Raw genomic sequence first — 27892 nt, 5'->3', positions numbered from 1 at the left:
CTGCTTGCTACCTTGCTTGTTTAATCTCTTTTATATCTCAAAAGAGATTGACTCAAGATACATGCTACTGTAATCCCGTTGCATTAACATAACAAAGACAACCCGTTCCCAAATAGGATTATAACCACAGGCATAGAGGCTAGGATTTACAACACATATTTTTTTTGGGGGGGGGGGCACAATTCAATTCATAACATTCTACGCTTTGGCCCCCCAAAATTCATGTCCTTGCCATATGCAAACACATTCACTCTATCACATCACCCCAAAAGTCTTAAATCAACTCCAAGTTCAAAATTTCATCCTCTGAATCCTCTAAATCAAATATGGGTGAGACTTCAGGCTCATTCCATCCTAGGGAAAACTTTCTCTTCATCTGTGAACATGTGACATCTAGAATACAAGTTATCTACTTCTAGAGTGCAATAGTAGGATAGGCACAAGGTAGACATTTCCATTATAAATGGGAGAAATTAGAGGGAAAGAAGGGATAACAGGCACCAAGCAAGGCCCAAACCCAACAGAAAAAATTACATTAGCTTTCAAGGCTTGAAAATAATCCTCTCTTCTCTGAGACCATCTGGGCAATGGCCCTGCCCTACTGACTCTGGGTGTTGGCCACATCCTCTGGATTCTGGGAGGAGGTCCTTTGGCCCTGGGCTTCAGCTTCATCTTCCAAGCCCTCTGGGATGGCAACTGTGCTCCCTCATCTTTAGGCAGCCCCATTCTCCTAGTCCATCTCAATGGCGACCCCACCCCCTCAGCCACAGTACGCCCCATCTTCTGCCCGTTGGGCATGGCAGCCCCACCCCCTCAGCTTTGGGCCATGGCCCAATCCCCTGGCACATCTTAAAGGCAGCCCCACACTCTGGAACCAAGTTGGTGAAGATGAAGATCCAATTCTTTGAAACCTAGGAGGCCGTGGGCCACCCTTTGAGATTCAGGAGACTGTGCCCCCTTCTTTTGAAATCGAGAAGGCCCTGCCTGCTTCCCGTGTTCCTTCCAACAGTTCTGATGATCTCTGAGCTGCTCAGGGATGGTCTTTTTTTTTTTTTTTTTCTTGAAGGACAGCAGATGTAGCTCCTTTACCCTGTTTTCTGCCTGTTGAATTCAAAGAAGCAGACAGTCTTTTCTTTCGTTCTTTCTATGTCCCCTTCAGTCTAAGCTGATGGGTTTTCTGCTGTGGTAGTTGGTTATATTATCCATCAGTCACAGGCTTCATCTCTTTAACAAAAGATTGTGTAGCCACGTGCTTGGTGAACGTTTTAGGACATGTGTCCTTAGTTTGTACAACAGAATTTTCCAAATCTTTAAGTACTATTTTTCTTTAGCACAGTTCATTTTTAAGTCTATTTCTTTTCTTTCACATTTTACTATAAAAGGCAATAAGAAGCCATACAGCCCCTTTAAGATCTTGCTTAGAAATCTCATCAGCCAGATACCCACGTTTATCACTTACAAATTCTACCTTCCACCAAACATTTGAACATAATTCAGACATTCTCTTTGCCACAGCGTAAAAAGCATTACCTTCTCCATGTTCTAATCCCATGTTCATCATTTTCTTTTAAAGCCTCACCAGATGCACGTTTAACGTCCACATTTCTAGCAACATTCTGTTGCTGGCGCCATATGTATTGTCTTAGACCACAGAGAATTTTCCTGTAGCTCTCCTCACTTCCTTCTGAATTCTACCAAGAGTCTCTTCAAGGCAATCCAGGCTTTTACTATTAGGCACCTTACAACTCTTCCAGCCTCTACCCGTTACCCAATTCCAAAACCACTTCCACATTTTTGGTATCTGTCAGAGCAGCACCCCACTCTTCCGGTACCAAATTTCTGTCTTAGTTATCTAGGGCTGCTAACAGAAATACCACGAGTGAATGACTTTAACCAAAGGAAATTAATTTTCTCACAGTTTAGGAGGATAGAAGTCCAATTTTTTTTTTTTTTAGAGGAAGGCTTTCTATTTCTGTCAGCTCTGGGGGAAGGTCCTTGTCTCTTTGTTTCCTGGTTCCTTGGAGATCTCCATATGGCTTCTCGTAAATCGTCCCCCAACTCTTCTTGCTAGCTTGCTTGTTTAATCTCTTTTATATCTCAAAAGAGATTGACTCAAGACATACCCTACTCTAATCCTGTCACATTGACATCAAAGACAGCCCATTCCCAAATGGAATTATAACCACAGGCATAGAGGCTAGGATTTACAACACATATTTTTGGGGGACACAAATCAATCCACAATACTGGGGTAGCTGCGGACTGATTAGTGCATGAGAAGGGAGCCCTGGAACTGCTGAAACTTGCAGTTAGACCTACCAGCCCCGGCTCTGACAGTTTCCCAGCAATGAGGCCAGCAGATGCAGGAGTCCAGGACAGTAACAGGGGAGAAAAGTTACATTACGTGCCTTCCTATCCTGCCTTTCTCGAAGCCTGATTTCTTTCTTGCTTTGAGTTCTATAGAGGGAGATTATAGAGGGAGAAGAGGGGTCTTATTCATTCCTTTCCAAGGCCTTCCACCCAGGTCTGGGGGCTATCCTCCCAGCATTGCCAGGCCCCAACTTAATAACCAAGTCTCTGGATCAGGTCTTCAACTAGGCCCCAACTTTGCCACCCCTGGGTAGATGTGGGTGGGGAAGAGCTCGAAGTGGCTTTGGATCCACTCCCTTCCTGAAGGTCTCTTGAGAGCTGTGTTGATTTTGGCTCCCTTCTTCCTTGGATTTAAATTCTGAGGGCTAGTTCCCTTTCTTGACCCAGAGGCCTCAGTAAAACTTTCTCGTACTCCCTGCTTGGATCCTGGCCTGCAGTCCACATAGAGCTGCTCAAGGTCTGTGGAAGTGCCCAGGACTCAGGGGCCTTGGAAAAACTTGAAAGGAGGATGGAGGCCCCAGGCCCAGGTGGTCTTGGCCCCAGGTGACGGGACATGGGCAGCTGCTGAGGGTTGAAAAAACAAACAAACAAACAGACAGACAGACAGACAGACAGACAAACAAACAAACCCATTGCTGTCCAGGTGATTCCAACTCATAGTGACCCTATGGGATAGAGTAGAACTGCCCCACAGGGTTTCCAAGGCTGTAAATCTTTACGGAAGCAGGCTGCCACATCTTTTTCCTGAGGTGCAGCTGGTGGGTTGAAACCACAGATCTTTAACCATTGTGCCACCAGAGCTCCTTTAAGGTCTGGGAGAATGGAGGGTATTTCCCATCCTTGGAAGCGGAACTGAGACTGGACTACTTCCTCTTTTACGGCCCTCTGACGTGCTCCCTGTCCTCTCTGCCCTCCCCTCCTTTTCCTTACTTCCGCAGTCCCACTGGCTAGCAAGCCTTCTTCATCCTCCATCCCAGGACCCACCCTAGGACTCTACATGTTTCTGGTGAGGGCTCTACAGTGGAAGATTCCAGTTCAGAAAAAATAGGGGAGGAGATGCCTAGAAACCCTGCTATAGGTCTGGTTGGGCTGGTTGCTTGTAGAGGAACCAAGACCCATGGTCGTGCCAGGGGCTCTCCAGCTCCTCCTTCCCCTCCTTTTAGCCATACTTCATTTTGCTGGCTCCAGGAGCCAGGAGGCAGCCATGAGAGCCAGGTGTTCTGTGGGCTGGGCACTCCCCAGCTGTCTGTTACCCTTGTTCCTCCTCAGTGCCTTTACCTGGAATACACTCTTCTCTCCCCTCTGCCCAGCCACATCTAGTCTTCCATGGTGTGGCTGAAATCCCATTTTTCCTGTGACTTTCCTCAGGACTCAAGACTTGATCTCACCCATTTTGCTCTTAATTGTGGATGGCCATGTTTTCTCTAACCAGGCCATGCTGTTTGCGGGCAGAGTTCTGTCCCATAGGTCTTTAACCAGACCAAACCAAACCCCTAGCCATCCAATCAATTCCAACAAATAGTGACTCTATAGGACAGAGAACTGCCCCATAGGGTTTTCAAGGAGTGGCTGGTGGATTTGAACCGCTGACCTTTTGGATAGCAGCCTAGCTCTTAACCATTAACACTGGAGCACTCATGAGGTGCTCAGTAAAGCTCACTGAGTAGAGAAGAAGCACTCGGTGTGGCCCCGGAAGCCCGCCTTGTCCCGAGAAGGAGTAGGAAATGCTCATATTTTATAGAGGGCAATGCACTTTTATGTCCCTTACTGTGTTTGAGCCTCGTGGCAACCTTGTGACACAGGGATTATTACTGACCTCATTTTACGTAAGGGGAGAATGAGGCTCAGAGAGATGGCATGCTTTGCCTAAGGCTGCACAGCCAGCCACTGGCTGCACTGTAGCCTGGACAGTCTGTAGCCTTATGGTGCAGCCTGACCTTAGGGCTCAGGGGAAGTGAGAGCTGAACGCTGTAGAGTCTGGTCCTGTCCTGCCCTGCTCTGATGTGTGACCATGTGCTAGTCATACCTCTTTTCTGGGCATCTATTTCAGCATCTAGAAACTGAGGGATTGGACAATTTTTCCAAGGCTCCTCCTTGCTCTTACCTATAGAAGAACAAAGACTTTGTCTCTTTTTAAAAATATCTCTGTATTCTCAGTACTTAGCATATGGTCCGGCACATAGTAGGTACTCAGTAAACAAAAGATGCAAGTAAAAGTGTAGTCCTAACTTCCTAATTTAGGAGGTGGCAGTTGAAAGGTGACTGCTGAAGTTCCTTTAGACCCTGCTGGTCTCGGATTCTAAGTATTACTCAGCCTTTCTTTGATCCTGGATATATCTCACCAGCATCCAAGACCTTCTTTACCTGGGAGGTAAAACACTAATGTTTGCTGAGCACATATTTATGCAGGGAAGGGGCACTATGTCCAGTCACATTTAATCCTCACACTTCACAGATGAGGGAACAGAGGCTCAGAGCCCAGTGAAATGAATGGCTCAGGCCAGGCAAGACTTTCCTTATAATCATTGTCATTCACTTCTAGCCTCTGCTTGGGCTGGCAGCCTCCCTGAGCTCCCTGGCTCCCAAAGAAGCAGGCTCTCCCCTCCGGTCTCAAATTTTTTTCCTGAGTTCCCTGGAGCAGTGAGAAGGGCTTCTCAGGAGCCCAGGCTTCCCCAGACCCTCCCCTCAGCTCTGAGCTTCTCACTGACGCACTCCTCATTCTTTTATTTTTACACTCTCTTTGACCTCCAAGGAGTCCCTGGGTGGTGCAAACAGTTAATGAGCTTACTGCTAGCCAAAGGGTTGATGGTTCAAGCCCACCCAGAGGCACCTTGGAAGAAAGCCCTGGTGTTCCGCTTCTGAAAAACCAGCCATTGAAAAGCCTACGATGCACAGTTCTACTCTGACACACATGGGGTCACCATGTGTTGGAATTGACTTGACGGCAATTGGTTGACCTCCAAACCATCAAATTCTGCCCATACTTCATGCATCTGAACCCTCACTTCTCCAGGGAGCCTTCTTCATGACCTAGGGATCTTGCTGTCTTCCGACCTTTAATTACAAATATCCTCTGGTCACCCCAACTTAACTCTTGATTATTTCCTTGTATTCATTCTTTCATCCATTCAGCTTCTACAATGTGCCAGGAAGTTTGCTAGGCACAGTGGGGGAATCCAGCATCTTTTGGGTTGAAATCCTGCTTTCTTATTTGATGAGTACTTCTTACACAAAGAATTCCAGTTTTGTACCCCCTCCGTGTCCGAGAACTGCTCAGGAAAATATGCTGAGTCATTAGCCAACCTCTTCAGGGCATCCTGGGCTTCGCTTCACCACTGGTATGACCTCAAGTTCTCTGAAAATCAAAACTTTGGATTCCTTCTCACATGCCCAACCATTCCCAACCATGTGAGCATCCTCATATACAGTTCTGAATACAGAGCACACACAGAAGGGGACCTATTCTACTCTAAGGGATGATCTAACCCCTGAAGAGGCAGAGCAGGTGAGGAAGGGCTACTTCCTGATGTAGGTTCTCTTCAACTCTTAAATTCTGTCTTAGTTTCTTATGCTACTATAACAGAAATACCACAAGTGGGTGGCTTTAACGGACAGAAATTTATTTTCTCACAGTTTAGGAGGCTTGAAGTCTAACCTCAGGGCCCTGGCTCTAGGGCAAGGCCTCCTATGTCTGATCTGGAGGAAAATCTTTGTCTCAGATTCTTTAGCTTTCTCCTTGGAGTTCCCTGGAGATCTCCACATGGCATCTATCTTTCCGCCATTCATGCTTGCTTGCTTCTGTAACTAAGCTGCTCTTTTATATCTCAAAATTGATTGGTTTAAGACACACCCTACACTGATATGGCTCATTAATATAACAAAGAGAACCCTATTCCCAAATGGGATTACATCCACAGGTTTAGGGGTTAAGATTTACAACACATATTTTTGGGGGACACTATTGAATGCATGTCAAAGGCCCTGCTCTACGCCAGTGGCAACAGAGGGGGTCAGGTGATGGGAGCCAGATAGCCAGAGTCTATGGTATCCCCTTCTCTGTCACAGGGGCCTGGGAACCTCAAAGTGGGAGTAGGTGTGAATATCATTAATATATCTTTTAAACTGCTTAGTGAGCAAAACCCATCTTAAGTGGTGGTGTTTGAGCAGATCTGGTACAAAACAGGAAGCCAGTGGCCTGGTGAATTCTCACACTTGGGGACCAGAAGTGAAAATGTTCTGCCTGCCCAGAGTACAACAGGCCAGCAAAACAACAGCTGGGGCGGCACTGGAGGCCACAGTCTTGGTGGTCTCCGTGTCTCTTGGATTTTTACCTGTAGAACCATGGGGTTATCTCCCCTCCTCAAAACCTAGAATGAGGTTTTTCACATACAAACAGGAGTCGCTGGGAGAGAGATGGGTGAAAAATGTAAGAAGCCTCATCTTGGTTCTAGTCCTAGTTTCTCCCCTTGTTAGCTGTTGGGCTCAGGCTCTTTGCCTTTGGTCTCGAAGGCTCTGAGGCCCCTTCTAGCTGTGAGGCTATTTCAGAGTATGAGTAAGGAAGGGCCTGTTCATGGTAGTGCTCAATGAATGTTTGTTGAAGGAGTGAATGACTTCACCGTTGAGTGTTTTCACGGTCCTTCACCTTCGTCTCCTGACCACATCCCCTTACTTTTTTAGGCTTTTGGCTTGGTCTGCAGCTCTGGGTGCATACTAAGTGTTGTAGAATGAGGATAGCAGGGAAGGGAATAATCACGGTATAATCTGACTAAACTAAGAAGATGACAAACCTGAAAATGAAATTTAAAATCAAATTCATGTACAGCCTGCTTTCTTTTAGGCTCAGTCTAATGTCTCTCAAGTGTATATTCAGTCTTAGGCTACCATCACCACCATTGTCATCTCATGTTTGGACGTTACACTTCTGCAATGTTTTTCACATGTTTTCCTTGTGAGGAAATCCACTTATTCACGTATTCATTTATTCATCAAATATTTATTGAGCACCTATTACTATGTATTAGGCATCGGTTGGTTGCTTAGGATATGGAGATGAATCAAAAGCAGCCCCTGTTCTCAAAGAGCTCACAGTGAAATGACTACTGAATGCAGCACATTCAGTGATAGCAATATGCCTAGGGCATTATGGGAGAAGTCAGGCTGAGGATTATTCTCTCCATTTGACAGATAGGAAGACTGAGGCCTAAAGTTGACCCAAAAAACTTGTGTCAAGAGAACAGGCAGTGACTAAGTTGGGTTAGCCGAAACCCAGATCTCCTGAGGGCCAGTCAAGTCCAGCATTCTTTCAATTTCCTGGGTCTGTTGCCTCTTGCTGTTTGATCTTGGGGTATTTCTAGAACGACAACCTTTTGGTTGACTGAACGGACTGTCAGATACTCTTTCAGTGTGAGAGTCCTTTCCACATTCCATTGCATCATACCTCGCGGTGCTTGTTCTACTACATCTGCTGTCTCTCTGCCTTGAGTTTGAATTGTGGACTCAGATCTTAAAAGGCCTGCAACAGAACCCAATTTCTGAGTCTCCCAACTTCCACTTACCACAATTAATAAATCACGTATTTCACTCCTCTCTCTCCACTCAGTTCAGTTCAACAAAACTTCATTGAGCATCCACTAGGTACCTGGAACTGTGCTAGACACAGAGGTTACAAAGGGGACAAAGGGGACTATGTCATGCTTACTCCTTTCATTCTTGTGGAAGAGACAGTCCTGGTCACTGAAATGCTATACAGTGATAGGTTCCAAATTAGATGCAAACACAGCATCTGAGTGGTGCAGAGAGACTTCATGTAGGAGGGGCCACTTGAGCTGCCTTGAAGGAGCAACGTGGGAGAAGAGCATTTGGGACAAGGAAGCAGCATGCACAGTGGCCCAGAGGCAAGGGACAGCATGGCATGTTTGTGAAGGGCAGGTGGCCCTGAGGAAAGTTGTGGGGATGCGAATGGGGAGAAATGGGACTGGAAAGGTAGGCAAGGGCAAGATCATGAAGAAACTTCTGATTTAAGCTAAGGCTTTGAACATTGTCTTACAGGCAATGCGGAACCATTAAAGACCAAAAACACAAACACTTTGCCCAACCCGTTGGTTGTTTCCTATTCATAGTGACCCTATAGGACAGAGTAGAACTGCCCCAGAGGGTTACCAAGGAGCAGCTGATGAATTTGAACTGCGAACCTTTTGGTTAGCAGCTGAGCTCTTAACCATGGTTCCACCAGGGATCCAGGGAACTATTAGGCAGTGGAATAAAATGTTTAAATTTGCATTTTAGCATACTTAACTCAGTTAGCAGGAGGGAGGATTATTTGGAGTGGGGGGAGGCTGGAGGCAGAGACTGACCAGGAGGTTGCGGCAAATGGTCCCGATGAGAGATAATGAGGACCCAAACCAGGCAGTAATGGAGGAAACAGGAGGGGATATTTAGGAGGGTTATTAAAGACATGGAACTGGTAGGCCTTGGTCGCCTATTTCATTCGAGGAAAGGTGAAGGGGAGGGAGGATCTACTGTGATTTCTGAGTTTGATGACTGTGTGGATGTGAGTAGCATTAACCAGGAAGGGCAACATTAGAGAAAATCCAAGCTGATTGTGAAGGGATAGAGGGGATGAGGTGCAGGGCAGGAAATTTCCAGAACCTTTGCCTTTTCTTCTCCAAGGAGCCCTCCCTGGAACCCCAGACTGGGCCAAATGCTCCTCTGACACGCCCCATAGACCCCTGTGCACATCTCCGTCATGATGCAAAGAGCAGATGGAATGGAGACGGGGAGGATATCTGAGATAGGGCGAACACTCAAATTTGAGCAGACACTCGAATAAAACAAGGAAGGAATTCAGGAGAAGACCTGAGAAGAGTAAGTGAAAACGACCTGAGGTGGAAATTAGCTTGGTGGGCTCAAGAAGCAGCAAGAGGTGTGGCTGAAGCAGAGTGGGCAAGGAGGAGAGTGGACATGTGTTCGGGAAGCAGAGATACCAACTCCTTTGGATTTTAAGTCTCACCAAGAGTAGATTGTAGGGCTTTCATCAGGAGAGTAATATGACCTGAGCTGTATTTCGTAAAGACCACACTGTCTACTGCATGGCAATTAGACTAAGGAAGGAAGAGTGGAAGCAGAGGGACAGTAAGAGACTCTAACTACTATTGGTCCAGGTGAGAGATGAGGATGGATTTGACCTGGTTGATAGTGGTGGGGATGGTGACAAGTGGTTGAAGTGACCATATACCATATTTTACACAAATAATGTATACCTTCTATGTTTGTTTGCTAACCACACCCTCATCCGCCAGATGTTTTTGTAAGTGCTGCTATGCCATTTTTTTTTTTTTTACACTTTGCTGTAAAAAAAATTTAGCTTTCAAAAATACCTCGTGGGTAGAAAGAACAGTTGGCAAACAAAGGTAGAATGCATGTGTTATTTGCATAAAAATATGGTGTTTGGAAGGAAGAGCTGATAGGACCTGCCTGATGGATTAGATGTAGGGAGAAGAGGAATCTTAGGGCTCTTAAGTTTGGGGCCTGAACCACTGGGTGAATGGTGGTGCCATTTACTCAGGTGGGGCCAACTGGAGGAGGAACAGGTGTGAGAAATTCAGAGCTCTGTTTTAGACCAACTGCTTTTGAGATGCATGTTAGATAAATGTTGCTGTTGAGTAGGCAGCTGAGTAGAATTGAGGGGAGGGGCCTGGTTGGACATTTGGGAGCCCTCAGCATCTAGACAGCACTTAAAGGCTTGGGCTAGGTGTCATCACCTAGCGGGCAGTGGGGAGAGAAGGGTGGATGTTAGTGGAATATGTACCAAATCATCCAGTTATTCTGTAAAGGAGAGACTCTCAAACTTGAATGTGCATTGGAATCACCTGCAACAGAACAGATGCTGGGAACTTCCCTCAGAGATTCTGGGCCGCAGTGAGAAACTTAGGGAGACAAGCGCCCCCAGGTGATTCTCATGCAGGTGATAAACAGATGCTACTTTGAGACGTTCTGCCCTAGGGGATAGGTAGATGGGTGTGCGGGGAAGTGAAGGGTATTGCCAGGGCTAGGGTGACCAGGCAGCAGGATTCTGAAAACAATTTCTGCTCTCTCCAGGGCCATCATGAGGCCTTAACCTGTATCAGCCCCTCCTGCCCTGTGAAGGTGGGGGTGGGGGTGGTGGTGGATCCAGGTGTGGCACCCACACCCAGGTCTCTGCTGATCATGCTGCAGAAAGAAGCTGGTTCACCCATCTGCTACTCCCTCCTCCCCCTACCCATGCCCACTACAGATCCTGTCAGCTCTGCTTTGTGGGTGATTTATTCAAAGAGAGCCCTCAGCTGCACTCTTGGTGATGGTCTCCCATTGTCTAAGGGACATGAAGTTGGTCAGAGTGAGCACAAGGCTTTCACTTCCAAATCCCCAGCCCTCGTGCAGTGCCAGGCCTGCCTCGCCAGCTGCTGAAGGGATTTTCTTTTGGGTGGCTCGTCACATCTAAGCCAGAACTCACCGTCCCTGCATGTCTGTGTCTCCCTCCAAGTCCACACTTCACTTTTCTCATCATCCAGGTTTGAGTATGATTAGCACCTCTGATCTCTCCTTTGTTTACTACAGCCTGCCTGTCACCTAATCTTGCCAATTCTTCTTTCAAAATGTCTCTGGAATCTGTCCTTTCCTCTCCATTCCCACTGCCCCTGTGCAGGTTCAAGCCCTTATGGTCACTTGAATGGACTATTGTATAAGCCTCCTACCCAGTTTCTCTGCCTCCTGCCTCATCCCTTGTGTGGAATACTACTTTTTTTCATGGCACTTACCACTATTTGTAATACTGTATTCGCTTGGTTTTCTCTCATAACTAGATGGCATGCTCCATGAGGCTGTGACTTTGTTCACCACCCTGAACCCACAGCTAAGCACTACGGCGGGCACACAGTAGGTGCTCAATAATATGTCTATTGAGTAAATTAAGTACTGACTACAATTAAAGCCTCTAACCAGTTCTTCCCACTTATCCCCTCTGATTCTTGGCTCATGCTTTGGCTAGGATCATCTTTTTTTGAACACTAATTTCATCCTATTCCACCCGTCCTCGTTGGAGGGTTTTTACCACCCTTTCAAATGTTTATGGGAACTAGTTGAAGTTAAGAGCAAGCCAATAGTGAGTAAAGGTGCTGTGGGTCATTAATAAAAATACATTGAATTTAAAATTGTGGGTTTGCTTCAAAAGAAACACCCAAACCCATGAGCGCTAGAGGAAACATGAGTCAAACCTCCCAGTATTTAGTGTCCTCTGGGTTGGGGCTTGATAAAATCAGCCCTCACTTCTTGAACCCGCCTCATACAGTTACCAGTATGCAAGCCCACAGCTCTCACGTGCAGGGCTCAGAGAACTTACACCCGGCAGTAGTGTGGTGTGGGTGAGAGAGGGCTCTGGGGTGTGACCCAAACTTGCTTAGGGATTGGGTGTATTCTATAATAGCGTGTTCATCGAGAGAGACTGAGAGACAGAGACTGAGAGATACGGGGACAGAGAGAAAGAGTGGGGGAGGGAAATGGAGAGATATTTGGGGAGGGCAAGGCTATTCGACACAGTGGTTAAGTAATATGGCTGCTAACCAAAAGGTCAGCAGTTCAAATCCACCAGCCACTCCTTAGAAACCCTACTCTGTCCTCTAGGGTCGCTATGCGTCGGAATCAACTCAACAGCAATGGGTTTATTTACAAACTTGGGAAAACACAGTTCAATAGAATTTCCTCTTCAACGCTGGCCCAGTTCCCCTCTCTCCTTACTAAGAGGAAGTTCCGTTAGCTCATAGAAACGTCAAATCACACATTCCTCAGCCTGGAAAAGCCGTCGAAGGAGGTTGCTCAGTTTAAGAACCTTCAGGGTCTTCTGCTGGGAACTTTAATCTAAATTCCCTAGAAGTCTGAAAGTGTCTCCTCTATCATCCCTGCTACCCCCAGCTGTTTGAAAGAACTCTCTCAGTTCCTCTGTAACCCTGGCTTTGGCGGGAGGTTAGCTTAAAGGCACAGGCAGGCCATCACATACTCCTACTGATTTTCTAGAATTGGAACTGGCTGGGCCTTCACCCAGGGCCCAGGGCCTCTGACTATCTGCCTGTCAAGTTGCGTCTCACACCGTGTCTTTTCCAACTAACTGGGCTCTAGCTCCTTTAAGGTAATTCCTCTTCTCCTGTGGATCTTTGTATTTACTCTTTGGTCAGCCTTCATCCAGTCCTGCCTCCAGGGCCCTTTCCTTGGGGCAGGAGCCATTTCCAACACCTCATTTCTAGGAGAAAGTGACCCACCCTAATCCTATTACCGATCTTGACAAAGGAGGCCTACCGGGCAAGAGTCTGAACGGGTTTGAAATGGTGTGATATTAGTCAAGTTCTGTGAAGGTGATAGGATCAGCACTTCCCCAGAATTGGGGGTTTTCTTAGAATGAAAGGGGGAGATGGGTAGTTGAAGACAATTCAGGGAAAAGGAGATGAGGTATCCCCAGTCCTTCCTCTGGGATCCAGGCTGGGACAAAGAGTAAAGCTGGGGGGTAGTGTAGGTCACCAGCCTGGGCTTGCTCCACCATCTGGGCTGAGCTTGGTGAGAGATTCAAAGCCAGTGTGGGTTTTCACGGAGGTGCCTTTAGAACTTATCAGAACCACCCCTTGGAAATACTTCTGGGTCTAGAGGAGGAGGGGGCAGGGCTCCAGGGAGGTCTTCCCTGGAAGAAGGGGCTCATAAGTTCTCCTTTCCAAGCTGTCAGGGTTTACGTTCAAGATGTTGTGCTGTGCTTTCCGTTTCCTTTTCGGTCTTCTGAGAGAACCCCTCTACGTACTTTTTATCTCTTTCATTTTCACCGTTTCCAAGAACAATGGCCCATTCCCCTTTACAGCCTTAACAGCTCTTTACAGCTATTAGGTATGGAACGGAAACCCTGGTGGCACAGTGGTTAAGAGTCTGGCTACTAACCAAAAGGTCAGCAGTTCGAATCCACCAGCTGCTCCTTGGAAACCCTAGGGGCCAGTTCTACTCTGTCCTTCAGGGTCACTATGAGTCGGAATCGACTTAATGACAATGGATTTGGGCTGGTTTATATACGGACGCCTACGTGCCAGGCACTGTGATACACCCTTTTTATATGTGGTCTCACTTAAACTCACAACGTCCCCATGAGGTGTTACTATTCCCATTTTACAGATGGGGAAACTGAAACTTTGAGAGGTCAAGTAATTTGCCCAAGGTCACAGACAATAAATGTTTGCACGCGAGGACTTGGACCTGGGTTTGTCTGAGTTCTCAGGTCTTGTTTCTTTGAAGCTGATATCCCACATCCTAGTCACTGTCATTCTCAATTATCAACAACCGAGTCCTCCTCCAGGGACTGTGTCATCAGAAATCTGGTTGGCGTCACATGACTCCTGTGGTCCTGACACTTTATTGGGGGGTGAAAACATACATCACTCACTCACAGAGCTTTGTGTTCGAGGCATAGTCGCGCCCATTTTCTCAACGGGGGCTCACATTCCTACGAGTTAGACAAGTCAGGCACAGTTTTCCAGTTTTACAGACGAGGAAACTGAGGCTCAAAGAGGAGAAATGGCTTGCCCAAGGTCACACAGCTATAAACAGTGGAGTCAGAACTAGAACTTTGCTCCTGAAGTCCCCAGAATTCTCCCACTGTACTATGCTGCCTCTTCAATAAATAAACAACGAAAAATAAATAAATAAACCTTTCAAGGGTACCCTGAGGAATCTTCCCTCTAGGATTTCGGGGGTAGTTCAGTTATCAGACTGGTACTTTAGAGCTTCATGGCAAAGTGGATGGAGCCGTGGCTGGTTTCCCTGGGCTGGAATGTCTGTCCTCAGGATGTGACAGAGAAATGCAGGACCACTCCGGGCCTGTCACCCCTCCTGGATTCCTGGCTTCTGGACTGTGAACTGGGTTTGTTTCAAGACATTCCAAGTTATGGGCCCCTGGTGACCAGTGGCTCTCCTGGCATGATATATGGGCTTCTGCTCATCTGCTAGCCCTCAGCATGAGAAAGAGGCTGGCTCTGTGCAGACACGGTCATGGAGCCCACTTCCTCCCAGCCCAGGGTCAGGCAGGGTTGGGAATATCACCCAGAGGCCAGCTTGGCTAACACCCAGCATGGCAGGGGGCCTGGAGACTGTGTCCTTACTTCACAGATGAGGAAACTGAGGCCCTCTGAGGAGCAATGGCTGGCCCAAGGTCATCCTGCTGAGTGCCCAGAGCAGGGCTCCCAGCCCAGAGCCCTGTCCTCTGGGTCTGTAGCTGGACAACAACAGCAAACACAAGGAGCAGGTCCCAGCCCTGATCTTCTGGGGCAGGCGTCAGTTGGTACCCAAGCCCAGAGGCTGCCTGAGGGACTGAGTTTTGACTGATGCAAACAACCATGGCTCCTCTGGCACTGTTCGCAAGACGGTGGGGCAGGAGGGTGGAGATGTGAGTGGCCTGGCCACTGCAAGTGCCCTGGGAGGTATCTGGAGACAGATACCAGGGACACCCCAGCAGAGGGACCGGTTTTGAACCAGAAGCCCCATTCTGGATCTCAGCTCACGTCATCCCCCTGTGGCTCCATCAGGATGTGCAGATGGACTGACTGACCCGGGCAGACACAACTTAAGATCTTGCAGTAAAAACTTCCTTGCCTTCTCTGAGTGGCCATCCCAGACTCAAACCCGGGATCTGCTGCCTCCTGTTTCCCTCTAGCAATGACTCTTGCACTAAGGTCTCGAAGCCTTCATCCTTCCACCCTTTCAGTCTGCTGGCGGCCCTGACACATGGCCGGCCCAAGGGGGACACCTGGGTTCAAGCTGATTTCAGCCTGGCGGCCTCACTACAACTCCAGAAAACCCTGTGGTTCCCTTGGCAAACAATCCTTTCCAAGGCAGGAAAGTGTCCCAAGGGGAAAGGAGATCTTGCCCTGACCTCAGTTCTGCCAGACTCTTCAAGGGCCCATTCAGTAGAACAGGCCAACATCACCCATGCCCCGTACTAGTTCAGCGAGATCACCTCCTTCTGCCTCTGGTCACCATGGCCAGCCTGGTGGGGCCTGGCTAGGGTTTGCAGAAAAGTGCCCAGCTTGGCTTTGTTTCACCTCTGATTTCCTGGGGATGTCTCCTCCTCCCCTGAGGACAATCCTTGTCCAGTATCAGCCAGGGGAGGAGCACGGATGGCTAAAATTCAGTGCATCCCCTTAGCCTGGGTCCTCATCTGTGTGCAGGCTGGAGATCAGTGGCAGGGCCACAAGGTCTGTGTCAAAGCTGCTCAGGAGACTATGTGGGGCTGCCACACAGTCCAGAGGGGCAAGATCCGGGGCAAAGCTCCAGTCAGGGATTCCCAGGTCGCTACAACTGGTCAGGCCCAGGACTGGCCATTCCTCAGCTGGTTGGTTCCATTGTCCAGCCGGGGCCCCTGAGGGCAGGACAGTCATTCCTGGAGGGTCCTGTCTCATATAGCCCTTGGCCAGGTCTGGAGGGGGCCAGCCCGCCTCGGTATCCAGGCACATCTGGAATTTGGGGCTAAGGCCATCTGTTGAGGAGGACTCCACCTCCAGGCAGCCAGCCTTGGCTGTCTTCTCTTCTGTACATCTTGTCTGCTTCAGGTAGCCCTGGAATGCCACTGCAGCTGGGTCTTCTTCCCCAGGCAGCTCAGGCCGCAGGGGGCTGACCTCGCCCAAGGCTGAGCTGCCCTGTGGGCCCCCAGGCTGCCCCGCAGAGTTCTGGACTAGGCCAATGCCACTGTCGTCCTGGTCCTGGCCATTGCTCCCCACCTGCAGCTCCCAACCAGGCCTTGTGCCGGGGATCAGGCTGGGCTCCTGCAAGCAGATTCCGCTATCTGTGCTGTTGCTGCTACCTCCGCTGCAGCTGTTTTCCAGCGCTGGGGGCTCCCCCTGCCCTGTGGTCCCACCGGCCTGGGGGTGGGGTTCAGGGAGGAAGAATTGGGGCTCTTCAGCCTGCAGGGATGGCTTGGCACTGCCAAAGCCACTGTCGGTGCTGCCATGCAGTTCCGAATTCCTTAGTTCTGGGGATACCTTCAGGACGGTCTCCTCATCAAGATGGTGGATGGTGTCTGGGGCCTCGGGGCAGGCAAGCTGGCTGATGAGGCTGAGGGGGCTGGGCTTCTTGAAGACCTGGGGAGGAAGAACAGAGTGAGAGAGGCTGTAGGCACCTGTCGGCAGCCAGCCCAGTGCTGCTAGCGAGGCCATGGTCCGGAGCTGCTTCAACAGAGAGGGGTGGCAGAGGCCGGGTTACATGGAGACTTGTTCTTTTTGTTCTGTTCTAGAATCAATTTTTCCTTCTAATTCAATTCTTAAGTTTGGCTCAGGCCAGATGACATAAAAAACCTGTATTCTTGGAGCCCAGATGGACTAACAGGCAGAATGAGAGGCTGCTGGGAATGGGGGAACATCACAGGTGGACCACCAGCATTGCTTTTTAAACCTGAGAGCAGGCTGGGTCCTTCTAGAAGTGTGTTTCAAACTTTTTTCACTACGGCCCAAAGTAAGAGATAAGTTTTACATAATAACCCACACGTATATAAAACTGAAACCAGTTTCTCAAAATAATACTTTTGTGCCCTGATATTTTCCATTCTGCTCTGCTCTCCTCTATGCCATCCTATTTCATCCATTTCATGTTCAAAATGCTGGATGGGAGACATGTCCATTTCCATCAATTTCCCCATTCCCTGAGTGGTGACCGGCAGTCTGACAAGCACAGGGTGGCTGACAGTGTGAGGCAGTGGACCAAGCACAGCACTAGGACCGGTTCCCACTAATTGCTGAGTGTCCCTGGGTAACCCTGCTGTCCCTCACTTCTCTGCCCCAGTCACACTGGTGTTCTTTCTCCATCTGGGACAGCGCTGTCTCAGGACCTTTGTACATGCTATTGCTTCTGCTTAGAATACTCTTCTCTCAGCTCTGTGCATGGTGGTGTCCTCCTTGTGATTCAGGTCTCAGCTGACATGTCACCTCTTCAGAGAGAGGCTTCCTGACCACCTGACTAAAGCGGCGCTTCAGCCACTCTCGTCGCATTAACCTAGTTTACCTCTTCATAGCGCTTAGTTCCTGGAACAATTTTTTTACTTGCTTTTGTCCCCCTACCCCACTCCAAAACACACACAAATACTCACTCCCCGCCCCCAACAGAATATAAGCTCCTCGAGGGGAGGAGCTGTAGTCTTGCTCCCTACTCTGTCCCCACAGCCTGAACAGAAGCAGCATACAGTAGGCACTTAGGAAGTTTGTTGACTGACTTACTGTTGCACATGTGCTCTTACTCCACCGGTATGTGATGACTCAAATGCAACTTTTATTGGGTCCCTTTTAATTTCACACAGCTTGGTGAGTAAGGATGTGTGCTCCGGAGCTAGACAACATGGGTTCAAATCCAGGCTCTGCCTCTGAGCTGTGTCACTTTGTCCAAATTACCTATCCTCTCTGTGCTTCAGTTCCTCATCTTTAAAATGAAAATGACAGTCCTTGCCTCCTGGCATTGTGGTTAATGCATGGGAAGTGTTAAAACAGTGCTGGTACATAGAAGATACTCCATAAATATTTGCTGAATTGCATTTGCCCTCCAAGAACTCTACAAGGGAAGTGTTATTATTTCTATTTCCTAGAGGAGAAAACTGGCACTCAGAGAAGTTAAATGACTGGCCCAAAGTCACAGAGCAGCAAAGAACAAACCTGGAGTCTGTACTGAACCGTCCTGATTTGAAATCCCCTGCTTACCTAATAATACTTAACTGTGCTGGGTTGTGGTAAGGTCAGATCAAACCAGCTAATGAGTGAGAACGAGGTAATGAAAAGTGCTTTATACGCTATGAGTTATTCATAAAGTTAGTAGTGACTAGGATCATTAGATGAAGGCAATTGGTTGTATTTATCCCCAAAAAGCAGTTGCCATTGAGTTGATTCTGACTCCTGGAGATCCCGAATGTGTTAGACTAGAACTGTGCTCCCTAGGGTTTTCAGTGGCTGTGTTCTTTCGGAAGTAGATCGCCAGGCCTTTCTTCCAAGGTGCCTCTGGGTGGGCTTGAGGTTAGCAGCCAAGCGCATTAACTGTTTGCACCACCCAAGGACTCAGTATTTATCCTAGAGGAGAAAAAAGCCTCAAGGACAACTCAATTCTATGATCCAAGTATACACAGGGAACAACAACAAAAAATCGAGTTGTTTGACATTTTCTGGGGCGTTCTTGCATCTATGCCTATTTCACTGTGCTTTGCATTAAAGTTAACAGTTTCCACATCGGCTGCCCCACCAGGCTGTCATCAAGCCCCTGGGGACCAAGAGCCATGCTAGCTGGCTTCTTCCCTAGCAAAGCTTTGCATGCAGTAAGTGCTCAGCAATTGCTGCCTCATTTACTCACTCTCTTTCTAGATGCCTTTCTGACCCCCGACTAAGCATCTCCCCACCCCATGTTCCAGGACCACTCTTCCTCCAGCCCCTCTGCTTCCTAGTTATCACGCTCCAGCCTCGCATCCCTGAGGGCAGGCTCCGTGGTGCAGACCTCTCTAAACCACCACCGCCCCCAGCTCCAGGCCCTGTCTGTAACCTATGCTTAGGCTGGCCAATGAACACATGCTTGTGGAAATGAATCTCCCCAGGGCCCAGAGAAAGGACAATGAGTACACACTTCAGCTGGACACAAGGAAGAACTTTATAATCCCCTAAAGTTGTAGGGACTGCCTGCCCCGGTCTCCTCACCATACCTCTCTACCCAGAGCCTACTGGAGCTGGGAGCCTGGTTCCTTTTTCCCTGGACAAAGACCCTAATTAGGCCAGGCAGTCCCACCCTTGCCTCAACTTTCTGGTGTTCTTATTCTAAATAATTTCAGAATTTGTGTGTCTCTCCTTATTTTTCCTAGACATCCTAGGATCTCTCTGGAGGTTCCCCTCCCAGCTGTGAGCTTCCCCGGGTCCCCTGCCTCCCTCTGACCAAGCTGGGTCCTTCCATCACATATTAGTAACGCCAGCTGGAAGGGGCTGTGGCTGGCAACCTTTGATTTGGCCTGACCCTGAGCCAGAGACAGGCAGAGGTTTGGAAAATGCTGCTCAATTCTTGCAAGGTGAGTTTGGGAGGCTGGCTGACCACAGCACAGCGTGGGGGGACTCCAGGAAGGACACAAGGCCCCTGCCCTTCTGATTCCCTCCTCCCAGGAATCATCTTTCCTCTCTGCTCTGGCCCACTCCACTCCGACAGCAGCCCAAGGGCCCCTACCTCCAGCCCTCTGTTCTCCTTCACCTCTCTGGGGCACTCCTCACCCATCCAGCCCTGACTCTTTCTGGTTGTGTGACCCTATGCATGTAACAATCTCTCTGTGCTTCAGTTTCCTCACTCATGAGGATAATAATTGTGCCTACCTCATAGGCACTAAGGTACAAGGGCTAATCCACGGCCCACTATTAATAAACAATAACAAAATGAAGCATGGGGGTCTGTGATTACTCAGTCCATGTCTTATCTAGAAGGTGACGTTCTCAGGATTGAGATTTGTGTTCACGCCAAGCCTCTGTCACCACGGTGCTTGACGGAAGTACCTCAGGATGCCAGTGCTGAGAGTGGAGGAGAGCTGAGGGGATGAACTGTCTGGGCACCACCCTCCCTGCCCCCCCATGCCAGGAGCTCGGGTGTGGCTGGGAAGGATGAGCAGTGGCCCCTGTGACACTCACCAGGACTGAGGGCAGCTTCCCCCGGCGCCGCATGTACAGCTGGAGGATCAGGCAGGCCAGGACTACGCAGAGCAGAAACGCAAAGGTGATGCAGGTGCTGAGGATGGTTGGGGTGAAATCTGCAGGCACAGAGAAATTTGCTGTTGGCCTGGCGCTGTGGGACACGAGGGGTGGTCCCCATGGGTCCCTCAGCCACTCTTAAGAACCACCCAGTGAGTGGCCCCATGAACCCCACCGGCTACCACCAGGCCACAGGTCTAGATGTGTCTGGGTTCTCGGGAATCCTTGCCTGGCCTTCCAAACCCTGCCCCAAGGGATTCCCTCATCAGACATGGTGACTCTGCTTTCAGCCCTCTGCATACGACAGCAACCGGAACAATGACAGATAGCACAGCAGATAAGAACAGAGGCTTTGGAGGCAGCCAGACCTAGGTTCAAATCCCAGCCTCACCGCTTACTGGCTGTGGGACTGTGGGCAAATTACTTAACCTCTCTGAGCCTCAGTTTCCTCATCTATAAAATGGGAAGAAAAACAGTACCTACATCATAAGATGGTTGTGAGGTACTACAGTACATAGCACTTACCAAGTACCAAGCGCTTTATTTATTTCATTTGGTCCTTACAACAACCTTTGAGGTAACTACTATCATTGTTGGAAACCCTGGTGGCATAGTGGTTAACAGCGACAGCTGCTAACCAAAAGGTCAGCAGTTCGAATTCACCAGGTGCTTCTTGGAAACTCTATGGGGCAGTTCTACCCTGTCCTATAGGGTCGCAATGAGTTGGAATCGACTTGACGGCAATGGGTTTGGTTTTTTGGGTTTGCTATCATTGTCTCCATTTTTACAGATTAGGATCCTGATGCACAGAGAGGTTAAGTAACCTGCCCAAGGTCATACACCTCCTAAGTGGGATTTGAACCTAAACCTTTCCACAAGACTATTTCTCATATCAATGATATGTGAATACCAATATACAAGAGAATGTATAAAAAGCTCTTTCAGGCTGCCTGCCACACAGAACTGCCTCACTCTGTGGTGAGGTGTAAATGGCAATGAGTTTCAAATGCCTTCATAAACTGAAATCTGGAGAAATGCAAGGAGTTCCTTTCATCTTTGCTGACCTCGGCCCATACAGCACTCAGCATTCTCAGAGTGCTTGCTGTTGGATCTGTCCCGCACTTGACATATGCTGTGTTGAGGTGCTAGTTAGGGCTTCCTCTGTGCGCACCTTTCCCCAGCAGATGGTAAGACCCTCACGGGCAGGACTGTGGCCTCGAAATCCCTATCTCCTGTGCTCTCCCCTCGCTGCCCCAGCACCTGGCCGAGAGGCCGACGCGGTGTTTGTGGCAAGGAGTCAGCTCAGCTCTGCTCCCTCTGCCACGAGGAGACCCTCTACCCTGGGCTCTGAGGCACAACGGCAAAGGAATGCAACAAACAGGAACTACCACAGCTGCCCGGGGGCCGCTTGGGGGCTTCCTGGGAAGGGCAGCTGCGCTCAGGAGGAAGCACCGCGGAATCAGGAGACCTGTGCTGCTGCCACATCCTAGCTGTGAAATCCTAGAAGCTGCTTACACACTGAGCTTCAGTTCCCCATCTCTGAAACGCAGGGTTGTGTGAGGGTGAAGAGATAGATGCGGAGTGCCTAGCACCACACCTGGCCCCAGCAGCCCTGGGCAGACGCTTTCCGAATTGCCTGAGGTCCTTCCTACCTCCCCTCCTCCCGGACCCCGACAGCAGCTCTGACGGGACTTACACTGCCTGGTGATGGTGATGCAGACCTCCTTGGACCATACCCCCTTGTTAGTGCGAGAGCTGATGGACGGTTTCACCCGGACGCAGAACTCTCCTAGCTCTCCGGAGGTTGGGAGGCTGAAGTTTTCATGCTTTACCTTCTTGTTTGTGAACTGAAATACAAACAACAACTGCAATAAGCAAAATCCCCTTATTTCACAGCACCACAGAAGTGGAGAGCTGGAGCCAGAGCCTTTAGAGACGATCTCAGCCCACCCCCCAGCAGCCTCAGTCGTCTTTTTCTTTAAGGTCGCGAACGCTGCGATTATCAATGCAGCCCGTGAGCTCTGTAATTATTGTAATTTATTTTATATTAGAAGAAAAAAGGGAGTGTATTACAGAAGCTGGGGCCTTTCCAAAATGGGCTGGAATCGACTGTGGTGGAGAGGAAAAGAAGATGGAATTTGCAGACACACAGCCCTGGGTTCAAATGCCAGATCTTGCTCTTACAGGGTTTCCTCAAGCAAGTTACACCGCCTGTCTGGGCCTCATTTCCTCGTCCACAAAATGGAATAAGATATCTACCTGCAAGGGGACCACAAATAATAGCTACAAAATGTCTCCTGTGGTGCCCGACGCCTAGCAGGCCCTCTGTGAACAGTGATGCCTTCCCACCACCTCCCAGAACAGGTTTGAAGGCTGGGGGCATTTCTACTCCCTCCCTCCCCGACACCCCCTGGGACCTCTCTGGACTCTGCCAGCAAAGTCCCCCAGCCCGGGTGACAGGGAAGCCCGGGGAGAGCCATACCGTGTAGTTTTCTGGCATCTTGTGAACAGTGATCTCATACTCGCGGAAGTTTTTGAAGATGCGTTCGTACATGTCACCTGCGGGGGCCATTGGGGGCCTGGGGGGCTCGATTGTCCCAAAGATGGAGTCGTCACGTATCTCCAGCTTCACACTGCCAACCGTGAGAGTCACTGAATGGGAGGAAGACCATAAAGCCTGCAGCCTGGGGAGGGCCTTGGCACCCATCTGCCCATGCCTTTGCCTGCAGGATCAAGCTTTGTCCACCCTAAAACCTAGGCCAGAGGTTTCCCAAGCCAGCTGTATATAAAGGTTTTCTGGGGAGCATGTTAAAAATACAGATGCCCCAGGTCCATTCAGGACACGGCGAATTTGAATTTCTGAGGCTGGGTCATGGAGACATGCTTTACACACACTCCCCAGGTGATGATTATGCGGCCCGCTGGGCACTGGCCTTAGGACAAGCATTTGGGAGCCAATGACTTCCTAAACTTTCGGCTCTGACTCCGCCTCCTTCAGAGTAGGTTCGCCACACACACTGAGCGTAAAACCAAAACCAAACCTGTTGTCGAATCGATTCCGACTCATGGTGATCCCATGTGTTACAGAGTAGAACTGCTCCATGGGGTTTTCTTGGCTGTAGCCTTTATAGAAGCAGATTGCCAGGCCTTTCTTCCGTGGTACCAGTGGGTAGGTTCAAACCACCAACCTTTAAGTTTGCATCATCCAGGGACCTTCACATAGAGCATACTCAATCCCAATTTGAGGAATGGAAGAATCCCATTAAGTCTGGGGCTTATCCCTTTGTCTTACCTCCTCAGAGAGATGCCCCACTTTTCTTTAGTAGCACTTCCCCTGAAATGCCTCATACCCTGATGCTTGGAGTTCATCCCGACAGGAAGGGGCACCTGATCCAAATTCTGCCTGCTGCTTCTTGCTCTTTGCTGAGTGCTTATGGATTCGCTTCCTCTCTCAGAACCCTACAAGCCCACAGGCCTGGCCCTCGTGACTCAGCTGCCCCAACTCACCCCGAGACCTTTCTTCCATAGGATAAACAACTCTAGTTCCTTTTTAAACCTCTAATGACTTTCATCTAAACTTTCTCCAAAGGACTGTTCTCTCCAGTCTTGACTTGAGCCTGTTGGACAACTAGGTCCCCAGCCAGGAAGCCTGGCTGACATGGGGAATTATGGAAACACAGAGAAAAACTTCAGACTAGAACTTCTGGCTGGAAAGGGCTCCAAATGCCATGTTCTAGAAAGGGGAGAAAAAGTACCTTCGTCCACAGAGAAACGGGTGCTGGAGGTAGTCCAGTTGGAGTGCCGGCTCCCATCCACTGCTCGGACTTTGGCTCGGTAACCGTTGTTGTGGTACAGGTCTAGGGTCACTGCAGTGAGGTCACAGGACTGTGCCAGGGTCTGGTTACAGGTGGGGATGGCCTTCCAGGGCTCTATTCCGTAGCTGGAGAGGGATGAGAGTGGGCATAAAGAGAGGAACTTGTGCTCAAACCTAATCCTTTTAGAGGGAAGCAAGAGCTGCAGGGAGAGACCCCCATGATGGGGAACACTGGTACAGGCCTCGGCTGGTTCCCCTCCTCTTCCCCTAGTTCAGGGTATATGCTTGCCAGGAGGTCTCCCTTGGCTCTGGGGCCCTGATTCAATTTCTCTGTGGCCCAGGGACTGTTAGATTGGATTATGACTAGCTCAAGGCCCAGCTCCTCCTCCAGGAAGACTTGCCACCCCTGGCAACACAGCCTGATTTCTCTTTTCTCCAAACCACACTGGCAGTTGTTACAGCTTCCTTATTTTCCAGCTCTACTGTGGATGCTTTTCCCGTCTTTCACTAAGATGAAAAAGCCTTGAGGGCAAAGATAACACCTTGGCCTCCTCATCCTAGAGCTCCCAGCATACTACTGGGCACATATGAGGGCTCAATTAGTGCTTGTTAACTGATGGAAATGTGCTAGGGTCCCTCGTGGTCTCACTTCACCAGGAAGACATGTAAGTTCCCTGTGCCAGAGGAGCAGAGGGGATGAATCCCCTACTCCCTCCCCACTCCCTCTTTCCTCTGCCCTCCCTTTTCCTCACCCCAGGAGCTCCACTTCGTAGTAGGTGCTTTGGGACTGATTCAGGATGGGCGTCCAGTGAAGGATGTGGTGGAAAAATTCTGCTTCAAACCACACAGATGGAGGGCTGGGCAGCTCTGTCCCTGGGAAGAAGAGTATCATTACCAGGGCTCACAGAGCCCGGCATGTCTCAGCCACCCCCCAGGGATGAGGATGATGGTGATGATGGTAAGGATTATAAAAGCTGCCATATATTGCAAGCGGCCATCTAAGATGCATCAATTGTCTCAACCCACCTGGAGCAAAGGGGAATGAAGAACACCAAGGACACAAGGTAATTACGAGCCCAGGAGACAGAAAGGGCCACAAAAACCAGAGACTACATCAGCCTGAGACTGGAAGAACTAGATGGTGTCCGGCTATAACCGATGACTGCCCTGACAGGGACCACAACAGAGAACCCCTGAGGGAGCAGGAGAGCAGTGGGATGCAGACCCCAAATTCTAGTAAAAAGACCAGACTTAATGGTCTGACTGAGACTAGAAGGCCCCAGTGGTCATGGTCCCCAGACCTTCTGTTAGCCCAAGACAGGAACCATTCCCAAAGCCAACTCTTCAGACAGGAATGGGACTGGACAATGGGATAGAAAAAGGTGCTGGTGAGGAATGAGCTTCTTGGATCAAGGAGACACTTGAGACTATGTTGGCGTCTCCTGTCTCGAGGGGAGATGAAAGGGCAGAGGAGGCAGCAGCTGGCCGAATGGACACAAAAAGAGAGAGTGGAGGGAAGGAATGTGCTGTCTCATAAGGGGGAGAGCAGTTAGGAGTAAATAGCAAGGTGTATATAAATTTCTGTATGAGAGACTGACTTGATTTGTAAACTTTCACTTAAAGCACAATAAAATTTTTTTTTAAAGTGCCCCCCCGCAAAAAAAGCCCTGCCACATATGGAGACTTTACTATGAGCTGATCACTGTGCTGGGTCCTCTTGTGGAGTTATCGCCACGGCCCTATGAGGCAGACATTCACCCCCAATTTTACTCAAGAACAAATGGAGGCTCAAAGAGGTTAAGTGATGCGCCCAAGGCCAAGCTATCTAGTAAGGGGTGGAGTGGGAACTCGAATCCACATGTATCCAATGCCAAAGCTAGCACTGCATTGTTAAATCATCGACCTGGGCTGTCTGTGATCAGAAGCAGAAATGGCAGCTGAGAAGAGCTGAGCCTGGGCCAATGGATCCCAGGGAGAAGGCAGAGGCTGAGGACTCAGGCACGTCAGCAATGAGGTCTCAGATGACCTACTCCTTGGCTTTGCCCAATCCCTGTCCCTGCTCCAGCCCCATCCCCAGGCCTGATCCCCACCCTGGCCCCAGCCCTGGCTCCAACCCCAGACCACCTTTCCGTTCTTTGGAACACATCCTGTTTGTAAACAACCCTGTTTCTCTTCATGGCTTGCCTGGGCTCGCCCAAGCTAAGTGCTTATCCCATTCCCTTCCTCTGAGAAAAGGTTTCCCTCTTTTTGTCTAGCCAGAAGCCCAGCCTCAGGCTGGGTGAGGACAGACAGACTCAACCAGCTCTGGTTTTGAACTGGGCTGAGGCCACTTCCACAAAGAAATGTTTCCAAGGTCCCAAATACCGACCCCTATCTCCACCCTCCTGTCCTCTCCACCCTCCTGTCCCCTTAACACACCATTCGCCTCAGAATACCAACTTCAAGAGCCTCAAACCGTCCCTTGTCATTGTGGCTTTGGACAAATGACAACCTCACTTTACCTGGTCCCTCATTTGTGAGAGTGTAGCCAATATACCTCCCTTTAGAATCTTGCCTATTCAAGGCAGTGAGGTATGTGGAAGACCAATCGAAACCCAGTGAGCTCCCCTTCGCTCCTCCATCCTTTCATAACTCTCAATCTGGCAGCAACACTGCTCCTGTTTCCCTTGTTCTCTTAACTTCTCTCGATCTCTGTAATAATGCTTCTTTTTTTTCCTGACTTTGTCATTAGAAAATGCTTCTGTCCGTGTCTCTCGCTTTCTTTCTTATGTCTTTGATCCTCAAGTCTGTGTCTCGATTTCAAAACATTAAATGGAAAGTGAAAAATGCAGCCCATCTTTGTGGTGTTGGGTCTACACATCACCAGCTCACCCAGCTCTCCATCATATGAATGGCTGCGTGTTTTACTTTGTACTTTGGCGTCATGTAGAAGCAGTTTCCTTCTCTGTTCTCCCTGCCTCTGCTCTGGGTCCCTCTAACTCTGGCCCTTGACCCTCTCTGCCTCTCCAGGGTTTTACTCTTCTTAGTGGCAGAAACTTCCCCCGGAGGGCCGGCTGGGTTGGGAGCCTGAGCTGCAGGGCTGGGGTAAGGGAGGAGGGAGGCAGGCAGCAGGGGGAGTGAGTTGGGGGCTAAGATGGAGTAGGGATGATCAGATGGGAATGATCGGTGGGACTGGGGGAAAAGGCAGGAACGGGAGCGGTGTGTGAGCTGGGACAGAGGCAGAAACAGGTGAATTGGGTGGGTGAGAAAAGGTAGAGTCAGATGAAGATGGAAGCCATCCCAAGGAGCGACAAGTGATCCCATGATTTGAACTAAAGCAAGAAAAAAGCCAGGGCCGAAATGTAAGGCTTCTCAGAAGAGGGCTGGACGAGAACTTGGAGTGGGAGGCTTTTCTCTTCTCCATCTACTCCCCGCACCCTCCCACCCCCCCACCCCCCACCCCCCCCCACCCCCCACCCCCACCCCCGGTGCCAAATCAGTCTCAGCCCCTTCCAAGTCAACAATAGGCGAGTCAGGGCAGCGGCCACTTGAGATGTAGGTTTGCAGAAAAGAAGGAGACCCACCAGGAAGGGAGGAGGTAATGGACGCCGCTGTCCCTAGGGGGCCAGCCAGACGGGCTTCCCTCTGGGACGCAGAACTTTAATGCAGGGGTGACCGGCAAGGGGTGGCCAGGACCGGCGTCCGATGTGGCCAACGACCCGCGGGGACGGCGCGGAGAGGGCAGGGCAGCCCGGGGTCCCGATCCTTACCTTGCGCGTCCGATCCGAGGCGCAGGCTGAGGAGCGCCGCCAGCGGCACTAGAAGGCGCGGCAGCATGTTTGGCGCGCACCATCGTCCGGGGCCGGAGCCGGTCCGCGCGCCGCCAGCGCCTGCTCGGTAGGCTGAACCCTCTGCCGGCAGCACCTCCGGGCCCGCGGGCAGACGTCGCGGGGCGTGGCCTGGAGACGCCCCGCCCCAGGGGCCGACG

General features: G+C 49.8%; 3 protein-coding genes across 3 annotated transcripts in view; 2 read left to right on the top strand and 1 right to left on the bottom strand.

Moving 5' to 3' along the window:
- SMIM35 (small integral membrane protein 35) overlaps positions 1–19305 on the top strand; it is a 23745-nt gene extending 4440 nt beyond the window's left edge. Inside the window, exon 5 of the mRNA XM_049857351.1 lies at positions 19247–19305. The gene's annotated coding sequence lies outside the window, so the exon portion shown is untranslated. The remainder of the gene's footprint in view (positions 1–19246) is intronic.
- IL10RA (interleukin 10 receptor subunit alpha) lies at positions 13768–27839 on the bottom strand. The gene is made up of 7 exons (XM_049856858.1): positions 27675–27839; positions 24678–24798; positions 23867–24051; positions 22594–22763; positions 21808–21958; positions 20052–20170; positions 13768–16505 (listed from the first exon to the last, which is right to left on the bottom strand). Exons 1-7 carry the CDS (start codon positions 27739–27741, stop codon positions 15570–15572), a joined length of 1749 nt encoding a protein of 582 aa, XP_049712815.1. The 5' UTR covers positions 27742–27839; the 3' UTR covers positions 13768–15569.
- TMPRSS13 (transmembrane serine protease 13) overlaps positions 27817–27892 on the top strand; it is a gene marked incomplete at its 5' end in the record, with an annotated part of 110671 nt that continues 110595 nt past the window's right edge. The window contains one exon of the mRNA XM_049857350.1: positions 27817–27892. Coding sequence (XP_049713307.1) covers positions 27817–27892 — 76 coding nt within the window.

Source organism: Elephas maximus, chromosome 17, assembly GCF_024166365.1.
Source record: "Elephas maximus indicus isolate mEleMax1 chromosome 17, mEleMax1 primary haplotype, whole genome shotgun sequence".
Lineage (NCBI taxonomy): Eukaryota > Metazoa > Chordata > Mammalia > Proboscidea > Elephantidae > Elephas > Elephas maximus.
Note: the sequence above shows the minus strand (reverse complement) of the source record. Positions and strands in the feature narration are given on the sequence as shown.

What these genes read in the sequence shown, in the direction of transcription:
- IL10RA (XM_049856858.1), bottom strand. Translation starts at nt 27,741, where the DNA reads ATGCTGCCGCGCCTTCTAGTGCCGCTGGCGGCGCTCCTCAGCCTGCGC. An exon ending in CCGTTTCTCTGTGGACGAAG is followed by an intron (nt 22,764 to 23,866) that starts GTACTTTTTCTC and finishes CCTCCCATTCAG; the next exon opens with TGACTCTCACGGTTGGCAGT. An exon ending in CATCACCATCACCAGGCAGT is followed by an intron (nt 20,171 to 21,807) that starts GTAAGTCCCGTC and finishes CTGTGCCTGCAG; the next exon opens with ATTTCACCCCAACCATCCTC.